Source organism: Papio anubis, chromosome 1 (assembly GCF_008728515.1).
Source record: "Papio anubis isolate 15944 chromosome 1, Panubis1.0, whole genome shotgun sequence".
Lineage (NCBI taxonomy): Eukaryota > Metazoa > Chordata > Mammalia > Primates > Cercopithecidae > Papio > Papio anubis.
In genome coordinates, this window is record NC_044976.1 from 131,254,808 (window position 1) to 131,278,556 (window position 23,749).

Genomic DNA, 23,749 nt, shown 5'->3' on the forward strand with positions numbered 1-23,749 from the left:
TGCTTGAAAACCATTGCACTCCAACCTGGGCAAAAAGAGTGAAACTTTGTCTCAAAAAAAAAAAAAAAAAAAAAAGACATATATTCACATGGCATACAGTTAAAAGTAGCTCTCTTTCCAAATTCCAATCTCCATGTTCTAAGTCTCTCCCCCAACAGACAACCACTGCTGAGATTTCTACAGACCTGAATCCTTTCAGAAACTTTTAATTCATTTGCAGGTTTCATACATATTTGTGTGGGGAGGGTGTTCCTTTAACTTCACACATGGGAGCAATCTATAACACTTTTCTAAACCTTGCTTTTTGATCTTAACAGTACATCCCAGCAATATTAACATTTGTAGATTAAAACTGACTCCCATTTATTCTATTCTACACATTTGTTTAACTAATTTACTTTACCAGTACTTATTAACAGTCATTCTCATTCCTTGTTACTTCTTTCCTAAAATATGCTAATAGTTTCCTTACAGACTATTCCCTCTCATCACTTTGCCAAGCTCAACTGACTTCTCTAAAACCCTCAATAGCTCCTAATGGCCTTTGTCTGTTCAAAAGGCAATATAACCAAGTGGTCAGGTGTATGGGTTCTGAGGTAGGACAATCCTGTGCTCAAACCCTAGCTCTTCTCCTTATGAATCCCTTAGCCTCAGTTTTCTTACCTTCCAAAATGAAGGTGTCTACCTATTTTCACTCAGTATTGAGCGAAAGAGAAAGAGGGGTCAGCAGGGAGGGGGCAGGATTGAGCAGCGGTTAAGAGCATCAGGGACAAGACTACTTGTGTTCAAATCCTGGCCCTACCACTTACTCAGGCAAATACTTAATCTTTATGTGCTCGAGTTTCCTCATCTACAAAAAATAAACACGGATAGTTATTGTTTGTGCTTCATGGGGTTTTATGCAGACTAAATAAACTTATTCATGAAAAGCATTTAGAACAGTGCCTCGCACATAGTAGGCACTCACTAAAAAATATGAGCATCAGGTCAAATCGAAGGGGCTATGTTGTCTGAGATATAAACCCAGGGTTTGTCCTCACGTGCCAGGAAAGTTTAGGACACAGACACACAGGAGGAGTTTAGGAGCGGAGGTTTAATAAGTAGAAGAGAAGAAAAAGAGAAACAGCTTCCTCTATGGAGGAATGGGTCTCAGGGTGGGGACCGGCTGCTGGTGAATGTGCCAAGTTCTATAGTCCAGTTTGAGGAGGTGGCGTCTGATTTACGTAGGGCTCACAGATTGGTTTGATAAGGTATGACGTTTACATAGTGCCTGGGGAAGGCTGCTTCCCCCACCCTAATCTTCTTATGCAAATAGATTTTCCAGTTGATCGCCACCATCTTATATGCTCCTTACAATACCGGTGACTGGCAGAGAAGGGAAGATGGAGCCGCCATTTTGAAAATGTCTAGTCCTTAGTCCCTGCTGGCATTCACCCATGCAAGCTCCCAGCTTGCAGGCTGCTCTTTGTTGGAAAATGATTTGGGGCTGCTTTTCAATAGAAAGAAAAGCCTTACCAAGGACTCCCATACCCTTACTATCTGCCTAAGTAATTTCTTCTTAACTCCTACATCAAAATGGGCTACTTCATGTGCCCCACAGGCAGGGTTGACATCCAACCAGTGTGCCGTGACAACATTCACAGCATATCCACCCAGTGGGCCACACCAGCCCTCACAGCGTGTCCACCATGCCAGTGTTCACAGGTGCCCATGCTGATTGCCTAAGCCCTGACCATTGCAATTGTTAAGTATTTTTAATATCACCCTTTTGGAAAAGGAGACTGCTCCAGGCTTTACACCTGCCTCTAATCATGCTGCTCCCTCCACCACCTAGAATACCCTTCCACTCATCGAAATATTGAATCCCTATTCAAGACCCACCTCAATTCTGCCACCTTCATGAGTTCCTCTCTGCTTCTCTAACCAGAGTCATCTCCTCTCAACTCTGCACTTTCCTCATATGTTCCATGGAATACTTGGCAAAGCTGGCCTTACATTACCGGTTTACACATGCACGCGACTCCCCAGCTAGACAGGGTGCTCCTGCAGGACCAGGTCCAGTTTACCTTTGTGTTTCCCCAGAGTACCTGTCATGATGCTTGGCATGGCGTATGCCACAGGGCCAGAGAGTTGCTAAAGTCTATCACATGTCATATTTAATATTTATCAAATGAATGAATAAATGAATGCTTGAAAGGAGGAAGGGAGAGTGGAATGGACTCCCTGAGGGAAGACAGGAAAAAAACAATCTCCCTCAGTTTTCTAGGCCTCATCCGATGCAAGCGTCAGAGCAGGCTGGGGCCTTGCAGCAAAGCAAGAGAGAGGTGGGGTTGGCATACTTTTATCAGCCCTGCACAAGGTGTTCCAGAACCCACAGCTGGCCACATGCTATACTCTGTGCTCTCTCAAGAGTATGAGAAGCTGGACACTCCCCTCAGGCCTGCCAGGCAACGGCCTAGGCCCGCCTCAGACAGCAGCTCTGACAGCAACATCACAACTGAGGAGGATGCGGACAGCCCCGAGGTGCACAAGCCCATCAATGGAAGAGACGAGGTGTATGACCAGGTCACTCAGGAGGGTGCTGAACATGACCCAGCCCCTAAGGGCCAAGCAGACTATAATCCCATCACTCCATATGTCACAGAAGTTGAGTCTGTGGTTGGAGAGAACACCATGTATGCACAAGTGTTCTTCAACTTACAGGTGAGCCCTTCTGATCAATACACCTTCCTCCTCCTCCCACATCTAGCAACATCTGAGATCCTCGTTGACTAGTTCCTCCAAACTGGGGGCTGGGGCCTGGAAACAGGACTAGGGGCATATGGGCAGGGACTCATGGCTGTGTCCATGTTTACCCAACCTTGGGATCCTGTGGAAGGAGGGACTTCTCCCTCAGCTCTCATTCTTGGGCCACTAAAAAGGGAGGTGTTGGAGAAGCAGAGGCACCATCCCCACTGCACTAAGGCAGCTCCCACCCTCTGTGTGAGATGGGAAGCTGGGGGTATCCCCTCTCCTCAAGGGTTGAGGGTAAAACTGAAAAGCTCTCATGTGGGGTCACTAGGGCTCATCTGGTGTTGGTCTGTTACAGGGAAAGACCCCAGTTTCTCAGATGGAAGAGAGTTCGGCCACAATCTACTGCTCCATACAGAAACCTCAGACGGTGAGAACAACTTTCTCTGTATCCCAAGGCCCACAGAGTGAGGAATTATTCCTTAGACCCTTTGAACTGAAAATCCTAGATTCCCAGGGCTAAGGATCTTAAATTCTACCTACTATGCACCCCTCAGATACATTCCATGGTCAACAGAAATGTGTAAACAAACATTCCTGATATCTGTATGACCAAAGGCTGAACATTTCTAATTGATTTAATAATATCTTATGTTGGTTATTTTTAACACTGACCTGAATGACAGCTTATAAACTCAAACAAGGTAGGGTCTTTATAGTTTTCTAAATCTATCTCCAACCCTAATCCTAATCTACCTAAATGGCAACTTCTCAAAATCATTGAAAATTAGCTCACAATTTAATAACAAGAATTTTTGGAAAATATGCCACTACCTATAGTACGTTAGTTTTATTCTAGTGTTTAAAAAAATCCCCTGGGTGCGGTGGCTCACACCTGTAATCCCAGCACTTTGGGAGGCCAAGGCGGGTGGATCACGAGGTCAGGAGATCAAGACCATCCTGGCTAACATGGTGAAACTCCGTCTCTACTAAAAATACAAAAAAATTAGCCAGGCTTGGGGGCGGGTCCCTGTAGTCCCAACTACTCGGTGGCTGAGGCAGGAGAATGGCGTGAACCCGGGAGGCAGAGCTTGCAGTGAGCCAAGATCAAGCCACTGCACTCCAGCCCCGGCAACAGAGCAAGACTCCATCTCAAAAAAAAAAAAAAAAAAAAAAAAAAACCACACAAATCCCAGCCTGGGCAACATGGTGAAACTCCGTCTTTATAAAAAATGCAAAAAAGATTACCCAGGACCATGGTGGTACACACCTGTAGTCCCGGCTACTTAGGACACTGAGGTGGGAGGATTGCTTGAGCCGGGGAGTTCAAGGCTACAGTGAGCCAAGATCATGCTACTGAACTCCAGCCTGGGTGACAGAGTGAGACCATGTCTCAAAAAAAAAAAAAAAAAAATCCCTTACAGGTAGAATTTGTCATTAAATAATCATAATGATAATAATAACTAACTTGCTTTTATATGAAGTTTTACAGATACAATACATTGATACACATTCTTCTCTGATCTTCGTAATATCTCTAGAAAAGTGTTGTCATCCACATTTTGTAGCCGAAGAAGCTGAGATTCAAGGAAGTTAATTTTACCTAAGGTCACAAAGACAGTAGTTGGAAGTTCCAGTATTAAGACTATGAGGCATTTTAAGATAATCCTGAGTAATCTTAAATAATTCACCTTGATCTGACTGTCCACTCCATTTTCACTTTCCTGAAAACATCTGGTCTATTCATACTTCTGCTTTCAAATCTCCCCCAAATTCCCTCCCTATAACATATTCAAAAAAAATATGTTTTAAAAAACTCTCGGCCAGGCCTGGTGGCTCATGCCTGTAATCCCAGCACTTTGGGAGGCTGAGGCAGGTGGATCACCTGAGGTCAGGAGTTCAAGACCAGCCTGGCCAACATGGTGAAACCCCATCTCTACTAAAAATATAAAAATTATCTGAGTGTGGTGGCGGGCACCTGTAATCCCAGCTACTCAGGAGATTGAAGCAGGAGAATTGCTTGAACGCAGGAGGTGGAGGTTGCAGCAGGCCGAGATAGCACCATTGCACTCCAGCCTGGGCAACAAGAGCGAAACTCCATCTCAAAAAGAAAAGAAAAGACTGCAGCTGACCCTTGAACAATTCAGGGGTTTAGGAGTGCCAACCCCACCCCACTCCATGCAATCAAAAATCATTATGTAACTTTGACTCTCCAGAACTTAACTTCTAATAGCCTACTGTTGACCAGAGCCTTACCAAAAACATAAACATTCGATTAACACATATTTTGCATGTCATGTGTATTATATACTGTATTCTTACAATAAAGTAAGCTAGAGAAAAGAAATTATTAAGAAAATTATAAGGAAGATAAAATACATTTACTATTCATTAAGTGGAATTTGGATCATTGTAAAGGTCTTTATCCTCACCCTTCACATTGAGTAGGCTGAGGAGGAAGAGGAAGGATTGGTCTTGCTCTCTCAAGAGTGGTAGAGGTAAAAGAGATAGAGGAGGTAAAAGGGGAGACAGGAGAGGCAGGCACACTCAGTGTAATGTTTATTGAAAAAACTCCGCATATAAGTGGCCACACAGGTCATACATATGTTGCATTTATGCCTAGTGTTCCATTATTGGAACGCTAAGCATGTACGAGTTATTTATATTCTACTGCTCGAGATCATTGCCAAGGTCTGATTTCTCACTCACACACAAATTCAAAAAATTGCAACCTCCTGCATAAATGGGTTAAGGTTACTTGACTACTTAACAAATTGTATGCCCAGTTCCTAAGGGTTTTTCAGACACTGAAGGTGGGGGATATCACTGCACTGTGGTAAAGAGGAAACACTTCCTAAAAAAGGAATTTGGGTTGGGCCTTAAAAGATGGATAGAATTTGCTCAGTAAACACTCGTTGGGATGTGTGGTTTGATTCAGCCATCATCCATCTCATGCTGACTTCTAGACAGTAGTCTAATGCTTAGCCAGCTAGAGACTTTGCCTTGGAACCTGAGGCCAAATATGTGCTGTTCACTGCATTCCCAGAGCTGCTTTCTACTCCGGCCTGGCCCTTTGTGTTTTGGTCAATATTGGTCAAACTTAAAGTCATGAATGTCAGTCCCTGCTCTGAGTTTCAGAATGACCACCACATGTCTGGTCAGTACTGTAAGGCACCCACACTACCGTGGAGACTTAAGACCCCTAAAACCACCTCTCCTACAGTGTAAGTGGAAATCAGTGCATTTCCTGAACCAAAATCTTAACAGATATGTCCCTTGTCTTCAGAATTGTCAGGACCAGGAATTCTGGTTCTGGATCTCTGAAGGCCATTACTGCCTACTTGATCCGGAAATTCTCAAACCTACTTTAGTTCTTATTTCTGATATACCTCTCTGCACAACATCTCAAAGGTTTATGCTATCCCCAAGCTGTTGCTGGTACCCAGCCTCCCACTCCTCTGGGTCAGTGCAGAGCTCATCTGCCCTTTAGAGCCTTCCCTGAACACTCTCAGACAGGGGAGTCTAAGAACCCTTGGAACAACTTGGGGACTAATGGTCTGGACCATTACTTTGGAACTTAATCTCTGCCATCTAAATTATCTTCATATAAATGTTTATTTTGTTTCTCCAGCTAGGGCAGAGATAGGAATCATTTGACAGTAGCTTCTTGAGGGCAAGGCCCTTCACTGTCATTTTTTTATCCCCAGGATTTGCTGCACTAAACTGTCTTGCATTGGCCTTGCAGAGCGTCCAGCCCACAGCCTTTCCCATTAGGATCCTCCATAAATGCTTGGCATCAGGCTGGTTAATTGTGCCATGCCTGGGCCAGCACATGTGATTCTACTTCTGTAGGATGGACCGGTCATAACCTGGCCTTGTCTTCCTCTTTCAACAGCCTCACTCTTCCAGGGCTTTATTAACCATATTCTTCGTGGATTTTTGGCTCACAGGTCGTGCCGCCACCACAACAGAATGATCTTGAGATTCCTGAAAGTCCTACTTTTGAAAATTTCACCTGAAAGGAAAAGCAGCTGCTGCCTGTCTCCTGGGACCGTGGGGTTGGAGAGTCAGCTGGACCTCATGGGGCCTGGGGCTCACAGACAGAAGCACCTCAGTGCCTCAGAGATGCCTGGGTGTGGCCCCTCCCCATCCTTCTCACACTCAAGGCCTCCCAAGCCCATTAATAGTTCAGACACAGGCTCCTTCTTGGAGCCTATGGGCTTCAGATGTCTTTGCCCCATTTGTCACCTCCCACACTCATAGCGTTTCCTTCTCGAAATTCTACCACCACTGGTCAAATGTTGCTGAGGGACCTGGACCAGCTGACCTTTACACCACCTTCTCAACACTGCTGAAATGAACCCAAGAGAATTGTCACACATGACACAAGATGTACGTAAAATCATGCTCACTGCAGTGTTATTTAAAATAAAAGGCAGGAAATAACCTAGATGTCCATTCGGTGATAATCCAGTTACATATACGATTATATACCCATGCAACGGCAAACCCTGCCACTTGGAAAGCAAGCAAGGACTAATAGGTGCTGATATGGAATGGGCTCTAAGATACATTATGGAGTGGAAAAAACAAAGTTCAGGACCATGTGTATTGTATGCTACCAATTGGATTTTTAAAAACTGTACGTTGGTCAGGCACGGTGGCTCATGCCTGTAACCCCAGCACTTTGGGAGGCCAAGGTGGGCAGATCACCCTAGGTCAGGAGTTCAAGACCAGCCTGGTCAACATGGTGAAACCCCGTCTCTAATAAAAATACAAAAAACAACTAGCTGGGCCTGATGGCTGTAATCCTAGCTACTTGGGAGGCTGAGGCAGGAGAATCACTCGAATCTGGGAGGTGGAAGTTGCAGTGAGCAGAGATCGCGCCACTGCATTCTACCCTTAGCAACAGAGCAAAACTTTATCTCAAGAAAAAAAGAAGAAAGAAAGAAAAGAAAAAAATGTAACTCTACATGCTTACATAGGCATAGAAAAGCTTTGGAAAGAAATACAAAAAACATTAGTGGCTGCCTCTGGGAAGGAACTGGGAATCTCAAGCTGGGAAAGAGACATTTTTTACTGCACAATTTTTTGCACTGCTGGAGTTTATTAAACCATATGTGTGTATTACTCTTTTGCTATTTTGTAAAGGTGCTTAAAATGCCTGTTTCAAATGAGCTTCCCATGTTTACCTAAAAGAACTTCCCTCCTTATTGTCCAGTCTGGATACAGAATGCCCACAGTATCTCTCCCCAAGACTGTGGCTACAGACCTCTCCTCTGCCTGTAAGATGCACTATGCTTGACTTATATTCATGATACTCTAGCGTACATTTCTGTTACCATCACCTTGCAGCCCATCTAGGTCCTTTAATTGTGTGCTGCCTCTGTCATGCTCTCCTGCACATGGGCCTGGAATCAGTATGGCTTCTGTTACCTGCAGTGGGTACTCCCAGGGGTTCAAGCAGTGCTTCCTACACAGCAGGAGCTTAATTACTGCTTGTTCATTGACTGGCTTGTTGCATGGATAATTATCTTTGTGAGACATTATCAGGGAAGCTCAACAATCAGACATATAACATGGTGATATTGTACATCTTTCTTTCCATAATACTGCATCCTCAAAAGCCCTGACCCCATAGGGTCTCTTCTGCTCCTTAAATAAATCTGGCCAGTTCAAGATCTATGCAGGACACGTGAAAGGCCAGCAGCAGTTAGTGATCAGAGTCCTTGGTGTTCATCTGGACTGTTTCTGACCCCCGTCATTTCCTGCTGCCTCTGCTCACTGAACTCCTTGACTCTGCAACTCAACTCCCAGTACCAGACTCCTTCTGAATATATTTCCCTGGTTTTTAAGCTTCACACTTGCTTTAAGATGTAATCTGTTCACACTTCTCTCCAGGAGGAAGCCAGCCTGGCCAGCAGCACAGTCTCAGAGGGGAGGGATCCTGCAGGGTGTGAGCAAGTGCATGCCTTGGCTCTCCTTCACAAGATGGAATAGCCCCTGGTGCCTGGTTCTGTGCTGTCCCAGCGCGAACAGGGCTGAAGGACACTGCCAGCTCACCAGAAAGCCAGACCCTCTACAGCAGTATTCAAACAGACATGTTTATGGACGGCCCACAAGTGTCCTTTGGCTGCTATAGAGAATAAAAATGCAGGGTATGGAGAGGATACATAAATTTAATTCAGGTAAGGAATTCAGACTGCATCTGCACGATATCATAGTTTTATATGAAACTCCTGTATTAGATTCAGGGTAGGACAATTGAAGAACCAGGCTTTGTGCAGTATCACCTGTTGGGATCTCTGAGTAAGTCCTCTCCCAGTTCACCCTTGTCCCTTTCCTGGGCTCAGCCAGAGTATCCGCCCTGCTCCCCACAGCCTTGTTGAAATGTCTGGACTGACGACTCAGGGAACCCAGCATAGTGTCTAGATTCCAACTGCCTCATGCTCAGCTCTCAGCTGCCTGAGCCCTCATCAGTGCACCTAGGGAGCACTCATCAGGACTCAGAACTTAAATAGAACATGGCTTCTGAGAGGCCTCTTCCTCTGGGAAGCCACTTCTATGAAGAAGCCAAAATGGATTTCTAACAATGTGTCTTCATAAATCAAACATCACACCGTGGACAAAGCTGGTCTCAACCCCCAGTTATCAGGTTGGCATGTGTTTGGGGTGATTTTTCTACTCAGAGATGGGCTTGCTTTGCACCATCTACTCTCCCTTCAGCTTCCTCCCCCTGGTGGCCAACTGGCCAGAGGTAAAGGTGTGAGATGTAGGGGGAAAGTTTTTTCTCTGCAATTGAGAAGCCCAGGCCCTGGCTCCTGGTGCAGAACCTGCCAGGCAGCTCACAGCCAGACAGTCCAGGCTCTCAGCGGAGGGCTGCTTCCTCTTCCCCTGAGTCACCATTATCGTTCCTTCCTCTTGCTTTGGAAGATGGGCCTGGGCCTGGGCCTGGGCCTGGGCCCGGGCCCAGGGAGAGTCTAGAAATGCAGTCAACCCAGATTGAGGAGAAAAGGAGACAAGGGACAGCTTGAAAATCAGGTGGACAGAATCTCGATGCTGATAACATCACTTACATACACTTCCTAGATTACAAATACTTGGAAAGTGGCCTTTTGTGAACAACCTAACCCCTCCACCCATTCATGTCTGATTTGTAAACTGGAAGATATTATTTAACAGCCTTACTCTTACCATGGCTGTTAGACATCATTTTCAAAACAAAATATAAAACAAGAACAAATTTCCATATCCTCTCCAAACTAGGAGCTGTTCTATGAGACTCCTGTGCCATCATCCACTGTGCCAATTCCCAAAGCAGATGCTGATGTGCAGGAAAGGTGAGAATTGCTGCAGCAACTAGGAATAAACATCAAAGTTCTCCAGCTCTTTGCGGCTCAGTCGAGCAGGGTTCTGGGCTTTAGGTTGACTCTTTTCAATCTGCAAAAGAAAAGGAGAAACTTCAGGCCCTTCCACTGGGAGGTCCTTATAACAATCCTGTGGGGTATGAATTGCCATCCCCATTTTACAGATTTTAAAAATGAAGCTCAGAGAGGTAAAACAAATTACTCAGGGTCCACGACTAGGGTGAAGTGCAGGAGGGACTTGAATCTAGTTCTTCTGGCTCCAATTCCAGTGCTCTCTTAACCATATATGCTTTTTCATGACCTCACAAGCTATCTGAGTCTACACAGTGCCCTCTATGACCCTAGGTTGTCCAGTCGGCTTTAATGTTGGGTGATAGCTGAAGTGCCAGGAATACCGGCAGGCAGCCATCCACCCCCTCCCTTGTGACCAATGGCAGCATCTTTATTGGACCACAGGTGGGGAGGCTCAGGTGTAGTGTGAGGCTACTGGGTCGGCGGGGAGGATGAGGGATGCTCTCCATGCCTTAGTTTCTCTGAGTATAAATGGAAAGTATAATTATACCTATCTTGTAGCATTCTGTGAAGATTAAATAAAATAATCCATGTGAAGACACTGGCAGGCTACCTTATTCATAATAAACTCCCAAGAAATGTTGAGTCCCTCCTTTCCAGTCTCTAAATGCTCTGATGGGAATTCAGCCACCAGGCTCAGTGGTCATCTTTGAATAGTGTCCACTCCTGAAGAAGATTAAGATCACCTATGTCCTGCAATGGCTCCCAAAGACTTGCTAATGTTAGAAAATCATTTAGAGTGCTTTATCTTCCCTCTCTGACCCCTCCCCCAACCATTCTTGGAAAGGGGAGATGTCCAGTTTGTGGCCCACAGCCTGGGAACTAGCTTGGGGACAGCCCTAATGTAAAACCCAAGCTGCCCAATAAGTATCGTATCTAAACACGCAACATGATCTTGGGTTAGACCCTCACTCTCCTTGGCCTTCGGCGTCTTCATCTCTAAAACAGAGGCTTGCATTAGAAGATCTCTAAATTCCCTACAACTCTGAGACCATGTGGATGACCTTTTCCTAAGTGTACCCTTTCATGGCTAGATTTCAGGGCTATGCCACAGACACTAAACCCATTGAGGAGTTCCAGAATCTTACCACTTCATAGATAGTGCTATTGAAGGAAGGGCTGTGGTTCCTCTTTCTGGATCCAGGCTAGAAATTCAGAAGGTAAAGAATGCTTAACTTCGAGATAAGTGCTCTCCCACTCCTAAGTGATGTGAGAGGTCCCAAGAGAGACTCAGGGCCCAGAAAAGTTCTGAGGCACTCTCAGCCGGAAAATGAATAGAATCTGTCACCCCAGGAGCAAACAATGGTGTTTATGGTCTCCAGGGAAGACACAATATATACAGTATTTGCCTATAATATGAAATTTCTGAACTAAAATCAGAATTTACTGTTCCATACCCACATACACCTAAAACCCATACATATATGTGTGTGTATGTATATATGTATGTGTGTATATATACACACACACGCACACACACACACGCACACATACACATTCCCAGAGCACATACACATACACATACACACACACACATATCCGCAAGGCAATCCTAATGCAAATACTGCCCCAAACCATATAACTCTTCAACACATGGTGTACATACACCCTTAATGTAAACAATTCAGGCATATAAGCAATTGCCAACCCAAGGACACTAGAATTCAGAGGCACATTCAGTAGCACATAGAGTTTTCATATACCAAAGCATGTGAACGTGGTACCTATGAACATCTATAAGGCCTTATATTGTAGCATATAATTAAAAATAAATCTCTCTCATGATGGGATCCAAGTAGGTTGAATGACTTATTGGAAGGAGGTTGAATGAAAAGTCTGAAAATCTGTCCTAAACCCCTTCAAACCTGTGGTCCCTGACTTGCATGGACTTCCACAGTTATGTGGACTCCCAACTTCCCATGCTACCATGTTAAGGTTTTCTGGCTTCATACTATGGCTCCAGCCTTGGGAACACCACTCTTCCCATCCCCTTCTACACAGGAGAAAAATAATGACCATGGGTACCAGGATACCCAACTCTGTTTCCAAGTACACAAGAGAGCTATGAGCTCAGCTTGGAGAAGGATTTCAGTGGATGACGATGGGTTGCCTCAGTCTGGAGGCCTCCACCAGCAGGTGACTGACTGGTCAGGACCTTTCTCTGGTCCCTGAAGGTCAAGATTGTGTCTCTGTAGATCCAGTCTACTCCTCCAGCTCCAGACAATATGCCCTGCCTTGCAAACCCCTCCAGTATCTCTCACCATAGCCTCAGCTGGCCTAAGTACCCCGTAGTCTCTCTGTGAAAAGCACCTCTTTTCTGTCTCTGATTGTCCTTTACCTCCCACAGAAACTCCCAAAAACTCATCTAATCTACTGTTCTCTTAGTCTAGAAGCTGTTATTTTTCTCCAGACAGAACCAGAAAGGCATTTCTCACTGGCCCGTTGACATTTAAATACAGTCATTTAACAGAAGCTACTCAGATACACACAATGAAGAACAACTTGCTAGGATGGGCACACATACTGTCTCTGCAAACACATGCAAAATACACATCTGCATCAACAACACCCCACCATCACCACGGGAAGAAGCTCACCTTCCTGGAAGGCTGAATTAATGAATATAATGTATATGCAGGTTCTTGTGACGTAGGAGCGGAAGACTAATGAGAAGAGAAATAAAATCATTTCAGAAGCACAGATCCAGCACAACCCTACGAAAGTCATCTCTTCCATCCCTCCACCTCAGCCCTGCCCAGATGGAAGCTTCAAGTGTTAGTGCAAAGAGCCCTGGACTAGCCAGGAGGTCAGACAACCTGAGTGTTAGTCTCGCTCTGTCATTAATGAAAGCTACTATTTGTCGAGCATTTATTTTAAATGTGTATTCTCCTCTGTTTGTTTGTTTGTTTTTGAGACAGAGTTTCATTCTATTGCCTGGGCTGGAGTGCAATGGCTCGATCTCGGCTCACTGCAACCTCTACCTTCTGGGTTCAAGCAATTCTCCTGCTTCAGCCTCCTGAGTAGCTGGGATTACAGGTGCTCGCCATCATGCCCAGCTAATTTTTGTATTTTTAGAGACAGGGTTTCACCATGTTGGTCAGGCTGGTCTCAAACTCCTGACCTCGTGGTCTGCCTGCCTCAGCCTCCCAAAGTGCTGGGATTACAGGCATGAGCCACTGCACCCGGCCCCTTCTCTAACTCTTTTAACACTCCTATAAAATAGGAATGATCATAATTTGCCCCATGCTACAAATGAGGCTCCAAAAGGATAAATAGCCCAAGTCAGGCAGTGCATACACAGTAGAAGCAGAATCCAAACCCAAGACTCTCCAGGGCTCTTTCCTCAACATCTCAATGCTTCCCTTTGGCAACTTGCCTTCCTTCCCTAGACCTGAACCAGGTGTCCTCTAACTCAGGTAACCATCCTCCTTTTAAGATGCTCCAGAGGAGGATTCTCATTCTCACCCAACACCATAGTTTGAGAGGAGCCCTTTCTTGCACTGATACAAGTTCCTCTTGTTGGAGTTCAATGTGGCTAAAACTAGAGAAATGGCAGATATCAAGCACTCTTATAATCAGATTTTCTTTGCCCCACAACTCAGCCACCAAACTGAAGATGGTGCTGTTTCAGGTCTCAATTTTTTTTTTTTTTTTTTCTATTTTTTTTTAAGCCATTTTTATCAGAAAGTATTTTATTACTGGCCACCAGGAGGCAGTGTTTCCCTTGGGAGAGACGTCCCAGCCTGGGTTATCAATGTCATTTTAGCCATCAATATTAAAGGACACTTCTCCAGTTTATGAGTGAATTTCTCTAATCCCAGAATATCAGAGGTGGAGTATGAGGAGGTGCAATGGAGACTCAAAAACGCTTTGGCTCAGCTCTGCCACTACCTAGCTATGTAGCCTTGAGTTATCAGTTGACCTGAGTCTCAGTTTCCTCATTGTGATATGGAATGTAGACCACATCTAAAGTATTAGAACTAGTTTCATGAGGCTGTTATGTGAGACTTAGTAAGCAAATATGGCCGGGTGCAGTGGTGCACACCTGTAGTCCTAGCTACCCAGGAGGAGGCTGAGGTGGGAGGATCACTTGAGGCCAGGAATTCAAGGCTTCAGTAAGCTATGATTGTACCACTGCACTCAGCCTGGTAGACAGAATGAGATCCCGTCTCATAATGGGTGTACCAAAAATCTCACAAATCACCACTAAAGGACTTACTCATGAAACCAAATGCCACCTGTTCCCAAAAAACCTATGAAAATAAAAAATAAATCAATAAAGAGACCCTGTTTCTAAACAATAAAATCTTTAAAAAGAAAATGGACATTATTGCTAAGTCATAATAAGATAAAAGAGACCAATGCAGATTCATTCTTTCCTGAAAATGAATATAATAGGGAATAGGGATAAAAAGTGCAAGAGCCCCAAGTGCTAGAGGCAGCAGCAGGGCAAGAAAGCAGAAGTTGAGTCCCCTAACCAGGTTTCTGCTCCTATAGACTTTATCTGGGCCAGACCTTCTGCCAGACGCGGAAGAAGAAGGAATGTCCACATCAGGCTTCCCAGCTGTGTTAAGATGCTCCACAGTCACATGGATCTTTTCAAATAATGTGTTAATGCAACTGAAGTCAAGCTATCTTCTGGATTCCAAGAGCACTAAGGTCTTATTCTGCCATTCAAGGGTGTGAGTTTCGGGGGGGCACTAGGAAACCCCAGAGATAGGTATGGAATGGACTAGAGAAACTGGAGAGGTACCTGGGACTGGATCATATAGTAGATGGTGCTCCCCCCTCCAGGAAAAGTCTGCTCCTGCTCCTGCTCCTGCTCCTGCACAAGAAATAGGGATGGGGTAACATGAGCAGACAGCTAGGTCAGTCCAGATTTAGACTGAGCAGGGGAAAACAGCACAAAGAAGAGGGGCTTTCAGGAGCCTGGGAGGGAGGTGGTAGGACTGAGGAGAGTCATTGATCCTCCCAGGATGGGGAAAGACAGAAAGAAGAGCAGTTCCAGTGAAGCCATTAGTATCAGGAGCAAGGAACCACCCAGGTGTGAGGGATTCCAGCAACCCTGCCCAAAGAGAATGCTGTCACTTTCTTTCCTTTACTGACTTAGAAACTCTTCCTTGCAAAGCTCTGAGTAGGGCTGTTATCTAAGCCTTATGTCAGAGCACTGGAATTCAGAAAGTTTAAACATTTCAAAGACCAAACACAGGTAAGCCCTCTCTAGATCATCTTCAGTGTCACTTTGCCCGTGACCTCAAGCCAGCCCCCTGGGCAGCTACAGTGCTGGGTACAGCCCTGAACCCAAGGGCCAAAGCAGGGAGCAGCGCTTCCTGCTTCCCTTTTCTTGTTCTTGCCCCTTAGGAAATCGGTGGTGGAGGTATTTCATGCTGCTGGCCACTGAAAGCATATTGCCAGTTTGGGTTCTAATAGGAGCCAGTGGAGGCCAGCAGGTTTCATTAGGCGAGGTGCAAGTTAAATTCCTGGAAGCAAGAAGAAGCTAAGAGGAGCAGAGAACTGTCAGCTGTCCTTAGAGACTGGAGAGTCATGGGCATCTGACAATGTCAATAACTTCATCTGTGTTTTAAAATACTGCAAGAGTTTGTTGCTTTTCTCTCCTGTCCAGACTCATCTGAAGTGTTTCTAGAAAGATTAGAGCTGGGTCTCAAAGTGAGACCACATGAAACTTGAGATTTAGGCCTTCAAATTGGAACCCTGAGACAATAGGGAGAGGCCAGAGAGGGCTGAGGCCAGACAGGGAGGAGCTCTTGAGTCAGAAGTAAGCTAATAGGACTGAATCCCCAAGATGTTTCCTTTGCACTAAGTTGTTTCTCCCCCTGTGGTCTCCTAAACTCAAGTCATCTTCTTTTTGGAAAAACAGATTATTTGTAGCAAGCAGCACCCGCGCATCATTGGCTGTGGGTAGATTCACTTGCTCTCAGGAATTTGCACCAGAGTCTGGTAGCAGTGAGAGAAACAAAGTTCCCTTTTATTTTTCACATTCCAATAGCCACTGCTTTATTTTTCACATTCCCATAGCCACCGCTGGGGCGAAAACAAAACAAAACAGGCATGAGGAACTGCCCTAACTGCCTCTGAAACCAGACCCAGGAGTGGGTGCTTGCCTGCTCTGCGAGGCTGCACAGGGCCTCAAGTATGTGGCCAGCGCGGAAGAGCCCCACCACATGTGCTGGCTACGTGGTGCTGGGTCTCCACAGCCAAGCGCCAGGGGGCAGTGGAAAGAAGACATTTCCACCCCACTTCACCCCCCAACTTCCTGCCAGCAGTTTGGTAGGCCCCATTAGAGCTTTCCCCTGGGCCTGTCACCACATTAGCCCTGAGCAGGACACAGCAGCAGGGGCATCTGCAGGCCCTCTGCAATTTCCTCCTCTTCTAATTCTTGGATGACAGGCAGAGTTGGCCACTGCCTGCCACAGAGAGCAGGCGAGAGGCTCCTGGAGGAACCCACTCAGGCTGGTGGGCTTTGTGCCAGGCTGGTTACTCTAATACCTCAGCCACACTCAGGCCTCTTCTCCCAAAAGGCTGTGAATGCAGCCCATTGAGCCAGCTACAAAACTGTTACGCTTTGGCTGGTCACACTTCCCAGCCTGTATCACCATTAAGGGACTCATGAATGCAAGCCCTGACTCATTGGGAAAAAGAATTTGTGGTCAGACAACAAATACCACAGCAGCACTCTGCCTCTGCCATTGATTTCTGTTGTGCTCCATCCCTTCTCAGCAGGTGCAATATTGCACCAAGAAGCCCCTTCAGCCTCCCTTTCATCTTCTCTGCTCCTTTTGTTTCCTCTTTTCCTCCATTGCCAGAACTAGGAAGCAAGTGGAGAAAAGATAGTTGGGGAAGGGCTGAGGGTCACATCAAGAAGACAGTTGTTCAGTCCTTTTTGTCCCTCTTCTCTGTATAACCATCATTGAAAGAGCATTTTCCAAGCCAATTGAGAGCGACCCCAGCCTCTGGGACAACATACTTTATTTCTCCTGGTTTTCAGATCCTTGACCTCTTCATAAATTGTCAAAAATTCCTTGGGACAGGTCTCTGAGGGAGGAAGAAAACAAAGAGCAGAACTGCAGAAACTTTCAGAAGGGCTTTTGCTTCTAACAGGCCCCACCTCCACCCCAAATGGTCAAACCTAACTTAAAGAAGGTTCTAGAAAGGAGGCAGGTTAGTGCTCTTCCCAGGAACCCCAAAGAGCACAGAGGCAGCAACCAAACTGCCCCTCTCATGCTTCCTCCCAAACCAGCTGTCTGCAGGGAAATCTGCACATTGGGGATCAGAAAGCATGAACGAGGAGAGAGAGCCTGGCGGCCTGCATGCCCGCTGCCACCACGCATGCGCATATACCAAAGCTCGCTGAGGAAAAGGAGATGCTGTGCTCCCAGACACATCCCACTGGAGGCAGGACCAAGTCACAGGATCCGAGGCCTCAGGCAGAAGCATCACCCCAAGGACCTTCCACTCACCTGATTGCTTCCCCTTCCTCTTTCTCCTCCACACACAGAAGCAGACAAGGGTGCCAAGGAACAGTGTGCTTAGAATCACGATGATCACCAAAAACGGCCAAAATCTCAATTCTGAGGAATACAGAAGGCATGAGGTCTGAGCTGCCAGCTCACTCTCTTCTTCCTTCCCATCTGCCTACTGCAGGGGCTGCCTCAAAACCCACTCTTTTCTGTGGTCTGGTTGATCACGCTCTGTGAACTCACCATCAAGGTTTTCTCTTTGCTCATTTGGGTAACCTCCTCTGAGTGATGCCAAGAGCATGGATATTAATATCAGACAGGCCTGGCTCAAATTCTAACTCTGTGAGCTCTGCACTATTTATTTAACCTCTCTGGGCCTCTCAAGTCATCTTCTTTTTGGAAGATACCTCAGAGCCTCTCAGATTTTCTCACCTGTAAAAGGGGATAACGTTATCTACCTATAGGGGTTAATTACACGATCTAATACAGTTGGCCCTCCAAAGTTTTGAGTTCCACAACTGTAGATTTAATGAATTGTGGATCCAGAATATTCAGAGGAAAAAAATTGCATCCATATTGAATATGTAGACACTTCTTTCTTTGTCATTATTCCCTAAACAATACAGTATAACAACAATTTAAATAGCACTTACATTGTATCAGACATTATAATTAATCTAGAGATGATTTAAGTAAGGTATACAGAAGGATGTGCATAGGTTATATGCAAATACTGCACCTGTTTATACCAAGGACTTAAATATTCGTGGATTTTGGCATCTGTGGTTATGGCGTGGGTCCTGGAACTAATTCCCCATGGATACTGAGGGACATGTAAAGCATCTAGCACAACAAATGTTATGTTTATCCATTCATTTGTTTTTAACTCAAAAAATACTCATTGTCCAGGCAAGTTTTCCATCTCTCTTTTCCACTATTCCTGCCTTCATGGTTCTTCCTCATTTGAGCTTCTACTTAAAACATTTGTGTCAAACACGTAGCCTGATACATAATCCAGCCAATGAGAGGAAGGGAAAGGAATTAAGTGTTCCGAGGTACTTATTAGCATCCCCATTTTACCCAAGGGGGGAAAAAATTGAGACTCAGAGAGGTTAATGAATCTGCCAGAGATCACAGAGCTTTTTTTTTTTTTTTTAATTTATTTATTAGGGATGGGATTACACCATGTTGTCCAGGCTGGTCTCAAACACCTGGACTCAAGTGATCCACCTGCCTCAGCCTCCCAAAGTGCTAGGATTACAGGTGTGAGTCACCACACCTGACCTCTAAGAGATCACAGAGCTTCTGAATGATGAAACTGGTGTCCCAGTTCAGTGGCGCGATCTCGGCTCACTGCAACCTCCGCCTCCCAAGTTCAAGGGATTCTGCTGCCTCAGCCTCCCGAGTAGCTGGGATTACAGGTGCCAGCCACATGCCCAGCTAATTTTTTGTAGTTTTAATAAAGACAGGGTTTCACCATGTTGGCCAGGCTGGTCTCAAACTCCTGACCTTGTGATCCACCCTCCTCGGCCTCCCAAAGTGCTGGGATTACAGGCATGAGCCACTGCTCCCAGCCTGCCTGAGTCTTGTTTATTTTTTGTGCAAAAGTACTTATTTTAGTTGCCCTTACTTGGCTATAAGTTCCTTATTAATGAGAACTGTATTTTTTTTTTCCTATAGTGCCCATGCTGCTGGCATATGAAGTCTCTGTTTATATAATAAAAAGTTGTGGAAAGTGAACTCAGGTAACTCGTAGGATGAGCATAAGCAACAACCCAAGAACTCATCTAGGTAGCCCTGGGATCATCCTCATGCTCCCGCTCCAGGCTACTGCTGCACAGTATAGTTACCTCTTGAACTATGTGGCCTGGAGAAAGTTATCACTCAAGAGGAGAGAACAGTTCTCCATCAGCCTCTCTCAGGAAGAAAATAACGTTCAGGAGCCATTTCAGGACTGTCACTCACCAAAACACTATGCCCTCCCTCTGCAGAAGAAAAGCTTGCATCTCCCAGAAGGAAACAGGGATAACTTTTTTTCCAGAGTAGGATAGCTTTACAGGAACTATGTGCTTGGAGGCCAGGACTCCCCTGGGAAGGGCTACAAGGCACTGGGAGAGGAAGCCAAGGGATTTTATCTCATACCACGTCTGTCTTACACATGAGCCTGGTTGTGGGTCCAAACCTTCAGCCCTTGTTATAGCCCAGTGTGTTCCACTTACCGTGATGGGCATTCTGACAGTCCTGAGTGAGATTCAGGGTGTGGCTTTCCCAGCTAACAGGATTGCTGACGTTGCAGGTATATGTGTGCGTGCCATTCATGTCAACCTCCTCCTCCAGGTAGGTGAGGTTCCCTGCTGTCTGGATCAGCTTGCTGCCTCTGTACCAAGCATAGGTCACATTGTCATCCCTGGAGACCAAGCAGGACAGAGCCACTTGGCACCTCCCTCTGTCCAGGATCTTGCCCTGCCCCTGTAGGCGGGGTTTTTCAACTTTATCTGGAAGCAGAGATTCTGATCAGAAAGGCATGGAAATACAGAAATTAGAGGCCTACAGGAATCAAAGAGGGCAGTATGAGCAGTCCTGGAGACTTACCAGATACAAAAACCTGGAACATGGCTCTCTGAACTTGTCCCATCGTATTGGTGACCTCCAGGCAGTAGAGGCCACTGTCCTGCTGCTGAGCTGCCTTGATGAGAAGAGTCAAGTTCTTGATTATAAAACTGAATCTATTGTTGAAGGTATTGGAAGGCGAAGAGCCATTCTCCCACTGCAATATCTGACGAAATGTACTTTGTGAGGGCAGCCACATCTTCCACTGAACTTTGTAAATCTTTGTCTGTATGCTGTTTGGTTGTAACTGAAGGGGCATTCCCAAGATGCTAAACACATGGTCAGCTGATCCCTGGCATCCTAGGAAAGAGAACCCAAGCTGAAAGTAGCGGGAAGAGTGAGCAATGTGGGCAGCTGGATGTGATTTCCCTTAAGCCAATAGGTTGGGGATGGGTATGAGGAGCCTAGGAGCACCTTCAAGTGTATCCCCCCATCTGCCTCCCCTTGTCCCCAAGCTCTATGTCCCTAGTCTGAAGGATCCCATAGACCAATAGCTAAAATCTTGAGTACTTACTATGTGACAGGCAGGTTTCGCACTTTATACATTTTAACCGTTTAAGTTAAAAGGTATAAAATGGTGAAAATGTACAAATGTTTTATACATTTTAACTATTTAACTTAACAATGACCCTTATCCCCATTTTATAGGTGAGGAAACTGAGTTAGAAAGAGCTTAAGTAACTGGCTTAAGTTACACAGTGAGAATGATGAGCCTGAAACCTAGTCAGTTTGGTGTTGTTTTTGTTTTCTTTTGTTTTGTTTGTCAGAGACAGGGTCTCACTCTGTCACCCAGGCTGAAGTGCAGTGGCACAATCACAGCCCACTGCAGCCTTGAACTCCTAGGCTTGAGGTGATCCCCCCACCTCAACCTCCCTCGTAGCTGGGACTACAGGTGCATGCCACTGCACCCAGCTTATTTGTTTACTCTTTGTAAAGACAGCAGTTTGACTTCAGAGGATAAATTCTTAACCATGATGTTATAAACACCACATCTAATGTGACTCCCTCCAAGCAGTGCTGAGGCAACTACTAATGGAAAGTAGTGACTGTCAGAAATTCTGAAGGGTCAGGCCCAGGAAGAATGGCCCTCCAAGCTGAACTCATGACCCCTCAACTGTCCTCTCAGAGAGCTGAATACATAATCCTCTCTCGTGGCACTTGGCACATTGGATTTTGGTCATTACTCATTGATGTTTGCCAGTTTTTCAGTGATCAGAAAGTCTCCACAAAAATTTCTCCCTAGAAAACAATTTTTAAAAGAAAACTACACTTCCCAGGTAGATCCCAGCACTTCCCTGTCAATGAATCCAGATGAGACCTAATGAATATGGGGGTGTGACAACCTGGAGCAATTCAGTGCAGGCAGTGTACAAAACTGGAAGTTTCTACAGCCAGTTTTAGCAACGAAGCTATGTGGCATGGCCCAGTAGGTACAGTAAATTAAAAAGTCTCTCTGGGTGAGTTGGAGTGGGTCAGGGAGGGTTTGGAGGAGAGAATAGGAGATGGAGAGAGTTTTACAAGTGGCTCTGTTAAAATGGACGCTATTAAGAAGTAAGCAATGGAGAGAGAGGGGTTTTTAGATGTCCAGTGCATTATGAATGCACTCTCTCCAAGCCACAGCTTCACCCTGGCATTTTCTCAAGAGACTAAGTAAATAATTAAAGGACTTGTAATACTATTTGTTTGATGAAATATGTTTCTTTGATCTTGATGTTCCTAAGACTAAAACACATAGGTTCCCATTTATATTTATATGACTTGTACTGGCTCTGCCCATTAGCAAACCAAAAGCTTCTCAAAAGTAGAGACTGTGCTGTGCATCTCTGTGTCTCTGTCTCCCACAGTCCTAGCACTATTTATGAGAACAGGTCAACCTACCAAATATTGCACAAAGACCCTGAGAACAAAGGTGAATGGAAAAAATCATTAGTAAACCTACAAGAAGGACATAAACTGTCCTCATCAATCATTCAGTCCTTACTGAGTCCCACTCTAATCCAGCCCCTGAAGAGGCAGGGCCTCTTCACGTATAAGACGTGATTCCTGACTCCAGAGAGTTTGTGATCTGGAAATGGAACACTTTCATTCTACAGCATCCCCTTAACGGTTGATATAAAGAATCATCTGAGGAATCCTAATTATGTAATGAAAATCCAGGTTAAGACTTGCTAACAAATCCTCCCACTAAAAATAACTCGAAAAAAAGGAACAACATGTAAAAGCACATTGTTAAAGTTATCAGAGAGTTTATAAAGCAGTGAAAAATTATGGGGCCAAGATCCGGAAGAAGGAAATTCAGAGAGGTGAGACCAACATTTCTGACGGTTGTTCCCTGGAGGTATCTTCTGATTCCATAAATGGCAGCTAAAAGGCTGAGAAGCTGAGCAGAGCTCACAATAAAACTCAAGGAACTAAGAGAACGTGGAGTTCAGGCCCCTCCTGTTAGAAAGTGGGTATACCTAAAATCCATCGGTGTTGAGGTTGATACCACAGAGGGCTATACACTAAGAGTAAGAGTGAACGAGAAATGAACAGCCCTCGCAGGAACTGAAGCTCAGTTTTGAATCATCACATCCCTGGATTGAACTAATGATCTGGAATTTCTAGTAGCCCTAAGCTGGTTGCCCACTAGAAGCAAATATAAGTTATAACTAGAGGAAAATAACATCAACCAGAGCATTAAATTATTTCTAGAATTTTTCATGCACAATATCCGAAATGAAATGAAGTATAAGAAAAGGAAACATGTCCAAAAACCAAAACAAGAATAGAGACAATAGAAACCAACCAACAGGGCATCTACATAATAGAGTTATCAGTCATAAACTTTAAAGTAATCATGTCTAATATGTTCAAGGAAATAAGACATAAGTTTAAGAGTTTCAGCAGAGAACTAGCGTGATCGAATGCAAAAATAACCATGTCCTTGCAATGTGACTTTGCAACTCCTTCCATCATCAAGAAATGGGGTTCATTTCCCTGTCTCTTGGAACTGGGCTGGTCTTCATGATGAAACGCAGCAAAAATTATGTCTGCCAGTTGTAAGCCTAGATCTGAAAAGGCATTGCACATTTCTACTTGTTCTCTTGGAACCTCATCTGGCTGACATGTGAACAAGCCTAAAATAGCCTGCTGGAGAATAAGAGATCACATGATACAGAGATAAACCAATACAGCTAGGGCCATTCTAAATCAGCCACCCCTGGCCTGGTGCGGTGGCTCATGCCCATAATTCCAGCACTTTGGGAGACCAAGGAGGGCAGATCACTCGAGGTTGGGAGTTCGAGACCACCCTGGCCAACATGGTAAAACCTTGTCTCTACTAACAATACAAAAATTAGCCAGGCATGGTGGCACGCGCTTGTAACTCCAGCTACTTGGAAGCCTGAGGCAAGAGAACCTCTTGAACCCGGGAGATGGAGGTTTCAGTGAGCCAAGATATCATGCCACTGCACTCTAGTCAACGTGACAGAGCAAGACTTAATCTCAAAA

At 45.1% G+C, this 23,749-nt stretch overlaps 2 protein-coding genes across 10 annotated transcripts in view; one reads left to right on the forward strand and one right to left on the reverse strand.

Annotated features, from left to right (window-relative positions):
- The window catches only part of LY9 (lymphocyte antigen 9), a 29,090-nt gene extending 21,914 nt beyond the window's left edge, over nt 1-7,176 (forward strand). The window contains 3 exon segments of the mRNA XM_021938772.2: nt 2,182-2,703; nt 3,089-3,160; nt 6,681-7,176. Coding sequence (XP_021794464.2) covers nt 2,182-2,703; nt 3,089-3,160; nt 6,681-6,749 — 663 coding nt within the window. The 3' untranslated portion in view covers nt 6,750-7,176.
- Nucleotides 7,177-8,891: 1,715 nt separating this feature from the next.
- CD244 (CD244 molecule) overlaps nt 8,892-23,749 on the reverse strand; it is a 34,033-nt gene continuing 19,175 nt past the window's right edge. For 4 of the 9 annotated variants that reach the window (XM_021925873.2, XM_017948555.3, XM_021925850.2 and 1 more), the window contains 8 exons: nt 20,240-20,557; nt 19,867-20,157; nt 17,648-17,758; nt 17,155-17,222; nt 14,923-14,994; nt 12,767-12,832; nt 11,258-11,314; nt 8,892-10,170 (listed from right to left, as the gene is read on the reverse strand). In XM_021925873.2, coding sequence (XP_021781565.2) covers nt 10,090-10,170; nt 11,258-11,314; nt 12,767-12,832; nt 14,923-14,994; nt 17,155-17,222; nt 17,648-17,758; nt 19,867-20,157; nt 20,240-20,516 — 1,023 coding nt within the window. In that variant the 5' untranslated portion in view covers nt 20,517-20,557 and the 3' untranslated portion in view covers nt 8,892-10,089. The other 5 variants (XM_009184983.3, XM_017948558.3, XM_021925879.2 and 2 more) reach the window with 5 other exon arrangements.